General features: G+C 51.8%; 1 protein-coding gene across 6 annotated transcripts in view; it reads right to left on the reverse strand.

Annotated features, from left to right (window-relative positions):
* KCNN3 (potassium calcium-activated channel subfamily N member 3) overlaps positions 1-16453 on the reverse strand; it is a 132781-nt gene that overhangs the window by 49543 nt on the left and 66785 nt on the right. For all 6 annotated transcript variants that reach the window (XM_072829590.1, XM_072829591.1, XM_072829589.1 and 3 more), the window contains exon 3: positions 7535-7953. In XM_072829590.1, coding sequence (XP_072685691.1) covers positions 7535-7953 — 419 coding nt within the window. The remainder of the gene's footprint in view (positions 1-7534; positions 7954-16453) is intronic.

Genomic DNA, 16453 nt, shown 5'->3' on the forward strand with positions numbered 1-16453 from the left:
TTGATCTGTCATTACTCATTTTTCAGTAATGCCATAGGGACTTACTTGTTTTATAAATATTTTAATATCCAGCAAAGTCCCCCTCAATGGTCTTCTCTTTCAAATAAAGTTAAGCTATTCTCATTTATTTATTAAAACATCTTCAGAATCAGTACTTATTACCCCTTAAAATTCCTTTTTGTGTTTTCCAGCTTTACTTGATTAGATTTATTAGAAGTTGGTATCTTTTGGATATATAAATTCTGTTTTTCACTTTATTAATTCCTGTCTTATAATCTGTTCTCCCAAGGCTTTAGTTTCCTAATGCATTTCAATTTATTCTATTTATTTTCATGCTTTATTTTTTTAATAAAAAACTTCCAGGATATTTTTCCTGCGTGTACAACTTTGGTCACACTTTGAGTTTGGCTATTCAGAGTCATCGTTGTAATTTTTTAAATAGTCTTTAATGGTAGTTTGAATAATTCTCTTTTGGCCAAGTTGTAGCTGAGGAGATTACTTCAAAAGTTCCCCTAAAAAGTTTTCTTTTAATTGAATTTTTATGGCCTTGTGGTTAGAGAATATGTCTGAAGATTTTTTCTGATATTTTGAAACATGTGGCCAAGAAGTTGATTGATTTTTTGTAAATGTTCCATGAAAGTTTAAAAAGAAGATGTATTATTGTATTGTATTGTATTTTGTATTCAATATTTAGGTTATTAAAACAGTTAATTCAGGTCTTGATCTCCTTGTTTGTTTTTGCATAAAAGTTCACAGTTTACTGTGTATGGTACTTTTATTCATATTAAACAGTCCTTCTAAAGCATTTAATGCTTTTTGCTTTGAATTTAAGTTGGTTTAAAATGAGGACTTCTACTCAATCACCCTTTGGTTTGTACTCCCTAATAAATCTCTGTTATTCATTTATTTTTCTAGGTCTTTACGCTTTAGGAACGTCTTCTGTAAACAGCATGAAATCAAATTTTGCTTTTAAATCCTATCCTAAGAGACACTGCCTCCTAACAGGGGAGGGAAACTCAATTATGTTAGATGTTATAGATTGTAAGTTTGTTTTTTCATGCTTTCTCTGTTTTTAAATTCTTCCTACTTCTTTGGTCTTTCTGTTTCTGACGTGTATATGACTCACCCAGGGATGTGGAGAGTGCACATCCTCAAGGTAGGGAAAAGTGGGGCTCTCGGGCAGGGTCCTGAGGTCTTGGGTCCACCACTCCCTGGCTCTGGGACCCAGCACACTGCTTTGACCTCTCTGTGCCTCAGTTTCCTCCCACAGAGATTGGCAACCACAGTGGCCCCCACACCTCACGGAGCTGGGGTGAGGGTGACTTGAATACTGGGTTGATGCTGTTGTATGCTATTGTCAAAATTCTACCTGTGGTTAACTTTAGGTTTAAAAAATGATTTAAACTATATTTCTCTAATTATTAAATCGAGTGATAAGGCTTTTAGAGTTCTCTTCTCCACCTAAGATGATGAACTTAGCATGCTTTTATTAATCATTTTTAGCCTTCTCTAGATTTTATAATCTGAGGGTCTTAAATGTCATGGAATCTTTTATCATAAATCTACTCTTTCCAGAACCTCCTTTAGAACATGGTTTTGCAGTCATGGTTAAATGTACCTTGAGTTCATGGTTCCCTGGCTTGTGTGCTGTCTACCTGTCCGACTTTACATCCTTGCATTAAGACCTTAATTGTGATTCATTTCCCCAAAACACGCAGCTTGTTTACCTTCTGAACCCAAAAAACTCCAAGGATGACCCGTTCTTGCCTCCCACAGGAACAACACTCGTGTCTGCAATTCAGGGCTCCTGAGGAAAGTCTGCTCAGTGCTGCCCACGTGGCCAGGATTGCTGAAACTTAGGTTTCAGTAAACTTTCCAGAAAATGAGTTGATTAGGATATCTCTGGACCTGACTGTGTCCCGGTTCTGAGAACAGCCTGTTCCCACCTGCCTCACCCCAGTCCCTCCACCCCTCCCCCTCAGGCCACCAGGTCTAGGAAAGTTTTCTTGGCGTATGTCTTTGATTATGCTGTTGTCCAGATTGTTCTGGTTTCTTCCTCTGGTCCTTGGGCTTAGCCTTAAGTCTAGAGCCTCCGATGCTGACCTGCCATCCACCTTCTCATCACTCTGTTCTGTCCTACATTCTAAAAGGACTTTTAAGCTCGTCCTCCACATTCCACATTTTAAAAAATCCAGTAGCCTCCAATGTGAACGTTCTTTATACTAAAACAATTTTAGCTTTCTGGAACTCTGTGCTTATATGAACTACACACAGTTCCCTGTCATGTCTGCTCCCTCACCCTCTGTGCAGAAATCATAGCCTCCTGCACCATTAGGGGAGCCTGAGAGCCTCCTAAGGCTCTCCTCCCTCCCAGCCGCTCTCAGGATGATCTACCATGACCTTCCTCTTTCTTAATTAGCGAGTGTGTTTGCAGGGCCCCCAGGAGGATCTGCACCCTCCCCCGTCGCCCTGCCCAGGAACTCCCCATGGCCCAGGGGGATCAGCTTCGACCTGGCACACCCTGGCACGTGAGCCCCCTGGGCTCCCCGCTTCTCCCAGGGGCAATGACTGCTTCCTTCAGCTAGAGGGCAGGCTTCACCTGATGCGTGGGTTCTTTCCTGTCCTCACCACACCAGCAGTTTGCAAGCTTTTAAAACCAGGCAGTCATATGGGGAAGATAAAACATAATGAAAGGGATTATAGGGGAAAGGAGAGAAAATGAGTGGGAAAAATTAGAGAGGGTGACAAAACATGAGAGACTCCTAACTCTGCTTGTCTCCTGCTCCCTCTCCCTCTGCCCTTCCCCTCGCTCACACTCTCTCTCTCATAAAAAAAATAAATAAATCTTTTCTTTAAAAAAAAACTTCAGTTTTATAATAGCAATAACTATTACTAGTAGTTCTGACTGTCCCAGTGGGGCTCTGGGTGTGTGTTCCATGCTGGTGGCTGGGCCCCAAACTCGAGGGGCCCACGAGAACCCACGGCCCTGCTCTCAGCTCCGCCCGGCCCACAAGGGCTGGTATCAAGCCCATAGTGTGGGTCTCACAGTAGACCATGTCCCTACTCCTTTCATGGAGCTCAAGGTAGGAATCTGGGGGAAGGAGACACAGGTGGGGGGGCTGTTCTCTGGTGCAGACCAGACTGGGGCAGGTGGCCGACAAGGCAGAGGGTAGAGGAGGAAGCCTCTCCTGATCTTCCCATGGGAAGGGTGGCTTCAAACAAGAGAAAGATTGGGCCAGGAGTTGTTTTCTCCAGTTCCAGGGCCTCCAGAATCAAATTCCTCATAAAAATACGAATATGTAGAAATAGACAAAAATTCACAGCATCACCCACAAAGACCTGTTGACAGGCTGGCTGCCTGCAGAGCCTGGAGCTTCAGGAGGAAACGTCCAAAGGGATTCCATTCAGGAGGCTGGAGGTGGTTTACAAACCCTGGCTTGGGATCACAAAACAGTCTACCGTGTCTGCGCTCTGCAGGCCCTGGGGCCGCCCGCAGGGACATGAACCCGGGGGTAAGCTGGCAGACATCTGGGGGGGCGGGCCAGGAAAGCCCATTGTCCACGCGTGTCCAGCTGTGGCCCGAGGACCAGGGCCCTCCACCTGCTCGGCTGCTTGTGTGTGCGTGTAACAGTGTTTAGTGAGGAGCTTCCTCCAATGGGCTCCGGGAGGCCTGTGGGAGGCGGGCAGGCGGGCAGGCGGCCAGGAGAATCCTGGGGAACGGGAGTGCCGGGCTGCCGGGCCTGCCGCCCGTGATGTAAGGCCATGCCGAGTCCAAGGAAAACAAGCCTGCTGTTGTCCCTGCCCTCCCAGCAACCGGAGCGGACTGCGCTGGCGGGCTGCTAACTTCCCCTTCCTCGGAAGGAGGAAACACGAGAAACCTTTCCTGTCACATAAAAGTCAACCTAAGAAATGAGAAATGTCTTCTAAATTGCGTCTTGCTGAAGAGGGATTTCCATGGCAACTCGAGGAGTGTGTGTATACAAGCGGAGATAAGCCTGGCCTGCAAGAGCCGCCCCGTTCTAGGCGTTGGCAGACGGTGGTTTCTCCAGAACCTGTGGTTTCTCCTGCCACACTGCTATGTGACCCCAGGCGAGTCATGTGCCCTCTCCGCCGTCTGGGGCAACAGAGCCATCGTCGGGTCAGCTAAGCGAGACCAAGGCCATCTTGCGCATGTGCCCCCAAGCAGCCCTGTGTCCACTTGCCAGTCTGTGATCGACAGGCTCCGGTCTCAGGGGCTCTGCCTGTCTTGCCTAGTGCTGGACGCTGCGAAAGGATAGTGGTCATCTACACCACATTCTAAAGGGAACTCCTCAGCCACCGTAAGAGAAGTGCTTCCCTGGAGCAGGAGAAAACCTGCTGATAGGTACATGTGTTCACGGAGGCCAGACTTCTGAGCAAGAGTCTCAAGCAGGAGCTCTACTAGGGCTGCTCTCAGCATTAGTGCCTGGGCATGTGCAGCAAGCAGGGCAGCCGAGGTGAGGGGCCTTTCCACTCCTACGCTGACCAGCCTCCCTCTGCCTGGGCAGCTCTCGACCACTGGCCAGTCCCCACAGAGGGAAGGGGGCTGGAGGGAAGGGGGCCGGTGCGAGGCGGGCATGCAGGGGCAGAGGACGGCGACCCTGGAATTCACCATGAAATTGACCCCGAGGACAGTGATGAAAGGGCGAGTGCACAAACGGCAGAGTCCCGGCATCTAAGCACCAGCCTGTGTGGCTGTGAGCCCTTCATGTTGGGGAGTCCCCAGGGGAGTCCAGGCCACAGCCTCCCCATGAGCTCGAGCCCCAGGCTAGGGACAGGGACAGATAGCCAGGAGTTCCAGCTCTGGCTCTGCAACCTCAGGCCGGTGGTGCCAGCAGTTTCCTCAGCTCTCAAATGGGGATGTTGGTGGCCCCTCCACCACAGGCCTACTGGAAGGCCACAGAGGTGATACCCAGCTGGCATGTCACACAGGACCGGCAGCCAGCTGGGACACAAGGGACAAGGCGGTGGTGTGCCCCAGGTCTATAAGAACAGAAACCGTTGGTCAAGGGGTGGCTGGGGAAGGGGCAGCTCCAGGAGGGCTCTGACTTGCTCTTTGCGGCCTTCAGCTGGGCCAGCTGTGTCTTTGGGCAGAGGCCTGGCGGGCTACTCGGGAGCCTTGCAGGCCCTTCCACGCGAAGTACAAGGCAACAGAGTACTTTGGGAGCATGCTAGTAAAAATAGTCACCGACTTGTGGCAGGTTCAATAAACAATGAATCTCACTTGCAGACACTTTGTCTGAGCCCAGTTCATTCGTTCATCTGAACAAGTGAGCACGGGTGAGCACAGGTGAGCATACATGCCCAGCGGGCCGGGTGTCAGGCTGCGGAGCATTTTAAATGTCGGAAAGGGCTTTGCAAATTCAGTCACAGTTGTTAAAGACTCAGCTCCAACCGTTTGGAAAGTAGAACAGGAAAGTAGGGGCCCACCTGGGGTGGGAACTGGCTGCTTCTCATTATCCAAAGCAGCCACAGAATTCTCAAGGGTTCCCCAGAGCGCTCCACTGTTACGGTGGATTCCCACCATTGCCGTACTACAGCTGGCAGGGCCACACACTACTCGCTTTGTTCCAATGACAAATCCTGGAAAGTAGGTGTCACTACCCCAGCTTGCAGGTAACAAAACTGAGGCCCAGAGAGGTGCCATGACCAGCCGGATGTGGCTCAGCCAGGAGCATGTAGAGGATGTGGGGCTGGGATCCACGCATAGGCTTTCCCCACTGCAAAGAGTGCTCACCAGGAAGGGCTCACCAGGCGGCGTGAGATGCAGCCTCTCCTAGAGTAGGTGCTGCAGCACCAGCTGCCCTGAGGTGGGGTTCTTAGTCCCCAGGGCTCTGTACACAAGAAGTGTCTCCCAACCCAGCACTGCCAGCAGGGACTGACCCTGTCATGCTTGGGGGCCCTTGTCCTGCAGCAGAAGAACGCCCTTGACAGTGAGTCTACTGGCCAAATATCTGGAAGAAATATCTGCAAACAGAACATCTTAAAATAGGTGGGAAATCTGGTTCAATGTACCCACGTGAGAGGTTTTCAGCTAACTCTCCTTCATCCCTCTTGTCTCTGCTGGGACACAGGTGCATGGAAGATTGGTGATGCAGCAATGAGCAAGTTAAAGGAGACTGCCAGGGTCCACATGACTATGTAGGGTGCCTGCCCGGGCCTCCCCATGTAATAAAAATAACGTCTCTCAAGTGAACTTCTCTTCCTTCCTTCTGAAGAGATCCTCAGGCAGCTCCGGTGGCTTAGTGGTTTCGCACTGCCTTCGGCCCAGGGCATGATCCTGGAGATCCAGGATCGAGTCCCACGTCGGGCTCCCTGCATGGAACCTGCTTCTCCCTCTGCCTGCGTCTCTGCCTCTCTTTCTCTCTGTGTCTCTCACGAATAAATAAATAAAATCATTTTTTAAAAAATGAAGAGATCCTCATTTTAAAACAAGAATGCTGGGGATCCCTGGGTGGCTCAGTGGTTTAGCGCCTGCCTCTGGTCCAGGGCGTTGTCTTGGAGTCCCGGGATCGAGTCCCACATCAGGCTCCCTGCATGGATCCTGCTTCTCCCTCTGCCTGTGTCTCTGCCTCTCTCTCTGTGTCTCTCATGAATAAATAAATAAAATCTTTAAAAATAAATAAAAAATAAAGCAAGAATGCTGAGGCCCAGAGAGGTCAAGTGACTTGCCCAAGGTCTCACAGCAACTTAGAGAATCTAGGTTTCTAACAGAGGTGTTCAGACTCCACATGGGAACTCAGATTGGAAGGAATATCAAGGGCTAGCCTGAAAGGGACAGGAGTCCTCGCAGGCAGCTTGAGGTGACAGTGGGAGGAGGTGGCACTGTCTGGCCCTCAAGCCTCAGTGATGGCAGTTTAGAGGGGCTGGCACTTTGCATTGCAGGTGGGTCTCTCCGTGAGGCCACATCCTCCTCTTTGCTCAGCACCAGCTCCTGAAACAGTGTTTCCCAAAGTATGTTCCCTCCACACCATGCTTCTCAAGTTTTTAGGTGCCTGCCAGTCACCAGGTACACTTGTTGAAATGCATGTGTACTCAGCAGCCCTGGGATGAGGCCTGAGGTTCCACATTCTAATGAGTTCCTAGCTACACTGCTGCTGGTTGTGTGTACCACACAGTGGGCAGTGAGGCATCAATAGCATACAACAAAAAGGATTTCTGGGTGAACACTTTTGAGAAAATCTATATTAAACAAAATTAAACCAGTTTCCTCACTGCACAACTTCCCAAAGCCTTGAAAATGTTGGTGAGCATCGTTAATGCCCAAGACGAAAAGATAATACAGAATTGCAAAGTATCACCCATGAGAAAGGCGAGGGATGGCACAGAACATGAGCACACACTGGCTTACAGACGACCCGCCCACCAAGGATGGTGGTGCAGGCTCCCAGCACACCTGGCCGCATGCCCCTTCCAGCCCTCCCCTAGGTGTACAGGCACCTGCCCCTCCTCCTGCACCTGTGCCTCCCACCCCCCCCCTCCCGCCCAGCCGCTGGGAGTGCAGACGCAGCCCTACCTTTCACAGACACGGACCGTCCAGGCAGCGATGATCCACAGCGAGATGCTGAACACAAGCAGCACGGTGCCAGGGCAGATGGTCATGAGGGTCTTCATGACGAAGCGGGTGTTGAAGTTGATCTTGTTGAGTGCCCCGATGCTTCGGGACGAGGCGTCAGTGAATAGCTTGCTGTGCAGCAGCATGACGCGGGCAATCAGGTACAGGCGCAGGAACATGGGGATAGACAGGATGATGTCCACGTCGGCCTCTGCCCGAGACGGAGTGTAGGAGAAGGCCAGGCGGGCTGTCCAGAAGAACTTGTACTCACCGGGGATAGGGTGGATGGCACACACCAGCATCTCCAGGCTGATGTGAAGGATGCGCTCGTAGGTCATGGCAATACGCCAGTCGTCTGCGCCGTTGTCGATCACAAAGAGCTGGCGGGAGCAGAGAGCCTGTTAGAGGGGCCAGAGCTCACCTCGGGGCCCTCCAGGGAGGTCTGCCTTGTGTGCTCAGGGCCCTGTTCGAGACTCCAGACTGCTTCCCAGGCCCCTTCCTGCCTCAAGGCGCCCCTAAACTAGCCATTCCATGAAGAGGAGGAAGAGCCGCTCGTTCTGGTTAAAACACCATCCTGCACCCCCTGCCAGGCCCCGGATGGGGATGTGGAGGTGAAAGAGTCATGTTCCTGCATGAGCGAAGTCCCCAGCGCTGGTGCAGGTTCCTCTCCCCAAGCAGAAAAGGGATATCCGTGTGCTGGCAGGACTTTGACCCCCCACAAGCCACAGAGTGTTAACGGTGGGGTCCCAGGAGCCAGGGTGTGCAGGTCAGGACTCTGACCCTAAGACTAACTAGCTCTGGGATTCCAGGTAAGTCAGGACCCTGACCACAACACTAACTAGCTCCATGATCCTGGGTAAGTCAGGGTCAGGACTCCAACACTAACTAGCTCTGTGATCCTGGGTAAGTCAGGGTCAGGACCCCAACACTAACTAGCTCTGTGATCCTGGCTATACTGTGAGCCTTCCTGTCTCTCAGGCTACTTCTGCTGGTGGCCAGGACTGTGAGGCTGCCCTGGACTCGGGTGCACAGGGGATCAGAATCCTGCCTATCAGCCGGGAAGTCCCAGCTGCTACTACTCCGAGCTACGAGGGAATGGGCTCAGGGATGATGGAAGGCCCTCCTTGCAGTGGGCGTCCCTGCTACATTGCCATGAAGGTGAGCACCTGCTGGGTGCCCAGCCCTGGCTGGCGCTAGGACTCACACATCGGGAAAGCCCAGGCCTTGTTCTCAAAGACATCCGCCTGAGGATTCAAGGTTAAACAAACCAGCCCTGAGCACAGCCTCCTCGAGGGGAGCTAGGAGGCACTGTGCAAATAGTCCTGGCTCAATGGCTCTAATTAGGAAGGTGTGATACCTAGCCAGGAAAGGTACTCAGCCCAGCACCCAGCCAGGACTCCCATCCTGCCTTCTGCAGTGCTGCTGAGCTGAGGGGGTGGGAGACAACTTTCAGATACAGCTTTCTACCTCTGCAGACAAAAAAGCCCTAATGGCTGCTGGGTGGATCCCCTCTGCTCCTAACTGCCACTGACGGGGCCAAGCCATGGCAATGTGACTACTGACCAGACTCTTCAAACACAAAATGAAAACCATCCATCCTATAATAAAGAATTGCATCAGGTTACTATAATAACTGGGTTCACTGTGGGCAAGAACCTAAGCAACAAGTCACAGACCTCGCTGACTCCCCGCTGGGGATGGACACTGTACACTGTCCATGTTAAAGAGGGGGCACCTCATGGCTCTGCCCAGCATTACAGAAGATGCTGGTCCCTGGGCGGTGACACTGCCTGCCTTGTGTCCTGGTGTGGGGTGGGGGCAGGAGGCAGCAGAGTCCAGGCTGGTGAGCACCACGGGGATCCTCACACGCAGGCACTAGCTGTATGACCGTAGGTGGGTCATGCATCTCTCTGGGCCTGCTTCTACCTCTCTGTCATGGAACTATTCTTCCTGAACCTGCCTGTCTTTACCAACTGCTAGAAAAATGTGAGGGATTATTAAACTGGCTGGCCTGGGGGCAATCACACAATGTGTCTGCGGGGTGTCTGGGGCAGGCCAAGGGATGGGCAGGTGACCATTTCAGGCTGCCCACTGGGAGCCTCTGCCAGATGGGGCTCTAGCACAGGGAACTGTGGGTCTAAAGGGGGCCCAACATGCCCAGGGATCCTGCTGCTGTCCTGCATGAGGACGCCCTGTGCCCTTGGGAGTCACAGGGCAGCCCCGCCCTCTCAGACTCAGGCAGGACCCAGCCTGCCATTTTCTTGTTCATGCCTTGTGCGTCCCTTACCCGTGGCAGAGCTCAGTGCATACCCACCGTGTTCTTGCTCCCCCAGGCACGCTATAGTCACTTGGAGAGTTTGCTGAAAACACCGTCCCCGGGCCAACACGGACCAGGCAGGTTTGCAACTCTGAGTGTGAGACCCTGGCACTGGGACTTTTCTTTGAGCTCCCAGCTGACTCTAAAGGGTCTCCCAGACTGGGAGCCACTGGTCCTAGCCCGAACTCCAGAGGGACAGGGACTGTGTCCTCCTCAGAGGAGGAGCCAGGAGCAGGTCAGGTGGTCCCCAAACTGCCATCCCCCTGGACTCTCTGGCTGGGCGCCTCCCCCTTCCTGGTGTTCTCCTGGCATGTGTGCTCTCTCTCCAGCTCCTGGGAGGGCGGCAGGCACACAGTGGGGAGTCAAGGAAGTTTAGTGAATAAACAGGTGTAGCTGGATGACCATGTCACACCCCTGTCCACCACCCAGGATGGAAATTCCCATGGAAAACTCGTTTCTGAGCCTGTGACCAATGAAGTACCTAAGGATTCACCTTCCGCCATGGCAGGGTGCCCTCCATTCCCAGGGGCTGGTCCGATCTGGAATACATTGTCCCAGGTGACTTCAAGTCTCAGAAAGTTCTGGAGCTAATCTGGAACCAGGATCTCAAGCAGCGCTGGGCAGAGGGGTGAGGGCAGAGAGGAAGCAACCACAACAAAGGACTGTCCTCCCCAGTGCGTTGGCCCCAGCCTTGAAGCCTGGGTTCTGGAACAGCCATTTGCCATGAGAACAGCAGGAGCACGCTGATGTGATATGGGCCTGGCCTGGGGCAGGGAGCACAGGGAGCCCACAAGCCTCTGCTCACAAAAGCCTGCAGGCCTGGGTGGACCAGCGGGTCTCTTCCTACTATCACCCCTCAAACGCGGGCCTCCCCCAGTGGGGAAGGAATGCCACGCTGTCCCTGTTGCTGAGAGTTGCAGCCTCCTGAGTCTCCAGAGGTGATCTCACTCATGTGGGTCTGTCCAGCCCAAAGGAGCAGCACCCAGCGCCAGGCCTACCAGCCAGGGCCTCACCTTCCTCAGACGGTGCCCTGAACCTAGCTGGCTCTGCACCTGATCCTTCTGCTGGTCCTGGGAGCCTGTAGGGTTCTCCGCCTATTGGTGTCATTCTGGGAGCTTCAGGAGGAGGGTTAATGCAACAGAGCAATCCCACACTCCTTCACGGAACTTGTGATTAGAGAGAAAGGACAAACTCAACGCGACTCCACTCAGTTCAACAGATCAATTAATTGGTAACAACTGACTACAGATGTTCCTCGACTTAAAACAGAGTTCCTAAGCTCCCAAACATCGGCCTGGCCAACCTGGACCAGACTCAGTGTACCCATGCTAGCCTACAGTTGGGCAAAATCATCTCCCACAAAGCCTATTTTACAATGTTTTGAATGCTGGACTGGAAGTGACAAACAGAATATCTGTGTGGGGACTGACTGGAGGATAGCGTGTGGGTGGCTGACCCTAGTGACCACAAGGCTACGTGGGAGCAACGGCCAGTACCATGTATCATGACGGATGACCATCTCCCAATTCCTAGCCCAGGAAGAGGCCTGTATTCAATTCAAAGTATGAAAAAAAAATTAAAAAAACAAAATTCAAAGTATGCTTTTATCACTTTCCTGGCATCATAAAGTAAAAAAATTGTAAATCTGACCATCGCCAGTCGGACACCACAGGCAGCTCTGGAAAGTTGCTCAGAGAGTAGATCTTAAGCACTCTCCCCCAGAAAGAAGGAAGTAATGTGGGGTGAGGGGTGTGTTCACGAACTGCCCCATGCCTGTCACCCACATGTAGACTTGGAACGTACGCAGTTGTCAATTATTCCTCATAAAAAAGAACCAGCTAGGTGAGGACACAGTGGGGACATAAGTATGAATCCAATACATGTCCAGGAATCAGCTTGCGACCTCAAGTCGCTTTCACAGGAAAGGGCACGTTGGGAGGCTTCTGGGGCTCGGCGGGGCTTGGCAGCCTGGGAAGGCCTGTATCAGACACACGTGGTGTGGCAGCTCATGCAAGCGGCTCCCACCCTGTTCGCTTGCTTCCTCACACAGCGCTTCGCCTCTCTTCCCAGCAAGAGCTGCCATCCACTGCTCAGCCCCTGGAATCTGACCTTGGCCGTGTGCCCTGCTTGGGCCAGTGGGACATAGAAATTGTGATGTCGCAGAGGCCAGGAAGGGTCATGCAATGGGGCTGCTGTGGACACGTGGCCCCGCTTGTCCTATGCCCCTGCCTTCAGCCAGCACCAGCTGCATGTGACAGACGCTCGCCCCGGGGAAGCCCCAGCCAGATGACTGACCCAGTCATGAGTGAGTGAGTATCGTTGCAAGACATTAATTTTGGGGGTGCTTTCTTATGCAACAAAAGTAACACAGTACAAAACTAGTTCATGCACTTAGTGCGCGTGTTAGGAGAGTTGGGTAATTTGCCTGCCGAGCCCAACATTTCCCCGTAGCTTCTCCACCAGAGCCCCCCAGAGGCACGGCCACCCCCACCGTGAGGCTCTGGCAGGGCTCCCCAGGCATGGTGGGTCAGCAACCATCAAGGAGGGCCCATGACAAGGGCACACGGGCTCCTTTCCACCCCGCCCCCTCCAGGAACACACCATTTCATTTATCTGAGGATGACTCGATGCCTTTACAAAGCTATTTTGCAAGCAGTTTGGTTATTTCGCATGCTAAGCGCCTCTCACTGGTGAGAAGTCAGCCCTTAGACAGAATCAAAGAACAAAGGCAAGACAGAATTTGCCGCGTGTGGAGGGAGAACTGCACGGAGTTTGGGGACTGTGACTTGCTGGTAAGTTTGGGGGGGGGGGGTCAATTGATTAGCTGGCAGCTAGCAAAGAGGTCAGTGTGAGCATTCTTTCGTCAAATGGCCAATTAGAGGTATATATATATATACATTTTTTAAATTTAGTTACTTATGAATTCTCCAGAAACCGTTGCATCATAGCTGTGGCACGTGGCACAGAGTGGCTTCTCTCCCAGGAGCCGGCGGGTCCTCCCTTCTGCGGCCCTGCCTCAGCCAGGCAGCCTACACACAGGTCTCTGAGCTTCTCCCAAATCGGCCCTGCGAGACCCCCGGCACCCAAAGGCCACCTGGTTCCCCCTGCACCCCATCAGTGCAAAGCATCTCATGCCCACAGGGATCAGCTGTGGGGCCCAGACAGGCAGACAGGAGCCAGTCCTCCAGCCCCCTGGTCACAATAGCAGAGCGCCTGCATGTCTCTTGGAGGCACCCAGGAAACCAGCCTTTTTCTTTTTTTTGTTTTCTTTCTTTCTTTCTTTTTTTTTTTTTTTTTGTTCCTTTTAGGCAAAATAAGTTTGGAGTTGATTCATTGGATTCGCTAACTTCCCTGTTCAATTTTGAAGGCCTGAGGTCTTTCAGGTTCTTTACATAAGCAACATCTTTCATCAAATGTTCTCAGCTGTTATGGGAGATCCTGCCTAGACATTTTCTGAGTAACCTGAAAACTTTAATTCTCATGCAACTATGATTTTTTTTAAATTAAAGGAGAGGAAGTGAAAAGGGCCTTTTGTGTTCGCTACTGTTCTCTCTCTGTGGGAGAAGAACTCCAGGGAAGATTCTCATCATTTAAAAAAATATATGCAGAAAAAAAGCAAAAGAAAAAAATTAAAGATTTTCTTAAAATCCAGTAATAATATATATATTATATATATACATATATATATATAATATATATATTATAATTTAAATCCTGGAGCATATATTATGCATGTACACCATTACTATGGGGGTTTCCATGGAAACAACATCACAAGTCCTGTAATACCTAATTAGGTTTCCCCAAGGATAAGAGCTGATTGCCAGGGATGAAATGTACATCTGGATTTGCAGCAATGGCTAACAAAATTTCCAGTCAGGAAATGTGCCACAGAATCCTCTGAAGAAAGGGAGGAAAGGGGAGAAAAAGCAAAGGTACACAAAATGTCCCTCTGAGAGACGGCAGCAAATGAGCCATCAGAAAAGTGATTCCACTGCCACCTGGACTGTCAGGGTGCTGGGGACATGGGGGAGGGGCAGCTCTGTGTCCTTCTCAGAAACCATCCCCATGGGAAAGCACTGTGCCCTGCATAGTGTCCCACTGGAGCTCTCGGGTCCTCCCCGGGGCTCCTGCAGCATGAGAGTCAGGGGACATCTGCACCCGGGGTTTGTTTGGAACTGCCAGAGACCAGGGGTGACCACTAATCCTTCCCTATCCCCAGGCCTTGGAGAATGAAAGTCACTTATGGCATCTGAGAAAGCAAGTATGTTCCACACATATAACAAGAATTCCTGGATCCCTGGCCATGACACACCAGGTGAGCATCTTGCCACTGACCGTCCACGTGTGGGCAAGTTCCTGTCCCTCATGTGGGATGGGGAAGGTGGTTCTGCTTATAGCTTTCTGTCTTCTCTTAGCTGTAGAGCCGTTTCTTCTAATGGGGCTTATCATAGAAACCCAACATGGGGAACAGATCAATTCAGAGATGTTCCAGTTGAAAGGGTAGGGGAAAGCACTGTGAGGCCGACCGTTCCACAGCCTAGCCCCAGTGGCGACCCCATTCACCTGTGACAACCTTTCTGTGGGAAATCCATTGGCAGGGCCAGCTGGCCTCTAGCTAAAATGAGGGATAACATGAGGTGCTGGAAATCAAGGTGCTCAGGGTCTAGTTCACAAGATGCTGGATGCTTGGGCATGAAACTTCACACAGATCAGTTCATTCACTTATTCATTCATTTGATCATTCATTCAGTGTGGTTGACAGCCTCTCTGCTAAGCTGTAGGGATAGAGCAGGAACAAGAGAAAAGGCCTCTTTCCTCAGGGCATTTACATTCCAGTGAAGAACAAATAGATAATAAATAGGTACACATTGAATTTCAGGGCATGATGCCTGGTGGGAGGAGACTCAGGGCAGAGGCAAGAGAGAAGCCGGGTGGTATGGGAAGGGGTGGAGGTGGGCCCCGTCTTTGACAAGCTCTCGGAGGAGCACACCTATGAAAGGTGAGCCTGCAAAGACCTGCATCACAGGGAGGGGACAGCATGTGCAAAGGCACAGTGGGGCCGGGAGAGGTTGAGAGAAAAAGAAAGAAGGCCAACGAGGAAAATAAGCACAGTCATCAGTAGATGAGGGCCCAGAAGCCACAGAAGAAGCTGCATTGAGGGGCAGAAGGCCACAAGCCCATGCCCAGCAGGGCGGTGGGCACTCTGAAGCTGCTCCTTGAATACAGACTGCTTGTGGCTGGAACACGTGTCTGTGTTAGCCCGGGCAGCCCTAACAGACTGGGCCCTGTCCCAGCCCTGGGCGCTGGGTGTCCCTGACTGGAGCAGCAGCCCGGCCAGGCTTCAGTGAGCACCCCCTGCCCCACAGACTGTGTCCTCAGGTGGCAGAGACCAGGAGGAGGTGCTCTTGCTCACCCTTTTCACCAGGCCGTCCTATCAGCTTGGGCCACTCTTAAGACTTCATTTGACCTCAGCTATGTCCTGAAGGCCCCACATCGGTCATATTGTGGGCTAGGAATTCAACATACGGACTGGGGGGGACACAATGCAGCCCACACCAACGTTCTCATATGTTCAGATTACCCAGAAGCACGTGTTGCCTTACCGCAACCTTGCAATAATCTGTAAATAAGCAATGTCATGCCCACAGAGCAGAGGGAGAAACTAGAGCCCACGGAGCCTGAGCCAGTCACCCCGGGCCCTCCGTTGCCCATCCGCCAACCACCAAGCAGAGCCCTCCAGGTAAGAGACCAGCCAGCTTGGGCTCTACCTTGTTTCTTGTGAAGAAAGTTCAGGGCAGCCCCAGTGGCCCAGTGCCACCTTCAGGCCAGGGCGTGATCCTGGAGACCCAGGATCGAGTCCCATGTCGGGCTTCCTGCATGGAGCCTGCTTCTCCCTCTGTCTCTGCGTGTGTGTGTATGTGTGTGTATGTGTGTGTCTCATGAATAAATAAATAAAATATTTTAAAAAAAAGTTCAAGGCTACTTCTTTAAAGAGAATCATCAGTGACCACAGAACCAATTAAAGTAGGCTGGGGTCAGCACGATGCTGGGAAACCCATGTGCTGATTAGCAGTCCAGACTGGTCTCCCTCCGTTTGTAGAGTTAAGATAGGTGCTTTCATTTCCACAGGATGTGCTCATGTCACCTTTCTTGACTCCTCAGCCCCTCCAGTGAGTAGATCTGATGGCGGAGCCACCAATGGGAAGAGACCATCTTTGTGAGGAACCCCCTCCCCAAGTATGTTTGCTGATGAAAGGGATTCCTCTTGGGCACAGCTGGAGTGGCTCAGAGCAGACCTGCACCAGGTCTACCTGCCCCAGAAATGGACAGGAGAACGGGAATTTGGGGGTTGCAGGCTGAGGGGTCAGGAAGAGAGGGCCGGGGGTGCTGAGGAGCACCTGAGGCCATGGGAAGACAGAGCCCACTCAGAAGCAGCTGTCACTGCCTGGAGGCAGAAACAGTCATGAGCTCAATGCCATGTTGTTTGTTGTACCACCAGCAACATCAGCCTGCACCTTTGCTCCGGAGCCACAGAGAGGACCCTGCCCACTGGTCCTGTG

Source organism: Canis lupus, chromosome 6 (assembly GCF_048164855.1).
Source record: "Canis lupus baileyi chromosome 6, mCanLup2.hap1, whole genome shotgun sequence".
Classification (NCBI taxonomy): Eukaryota; Metazoa; Chordata; class Mammalia; order Carnivora; family Canidae; genus Canis; species Canis lupus.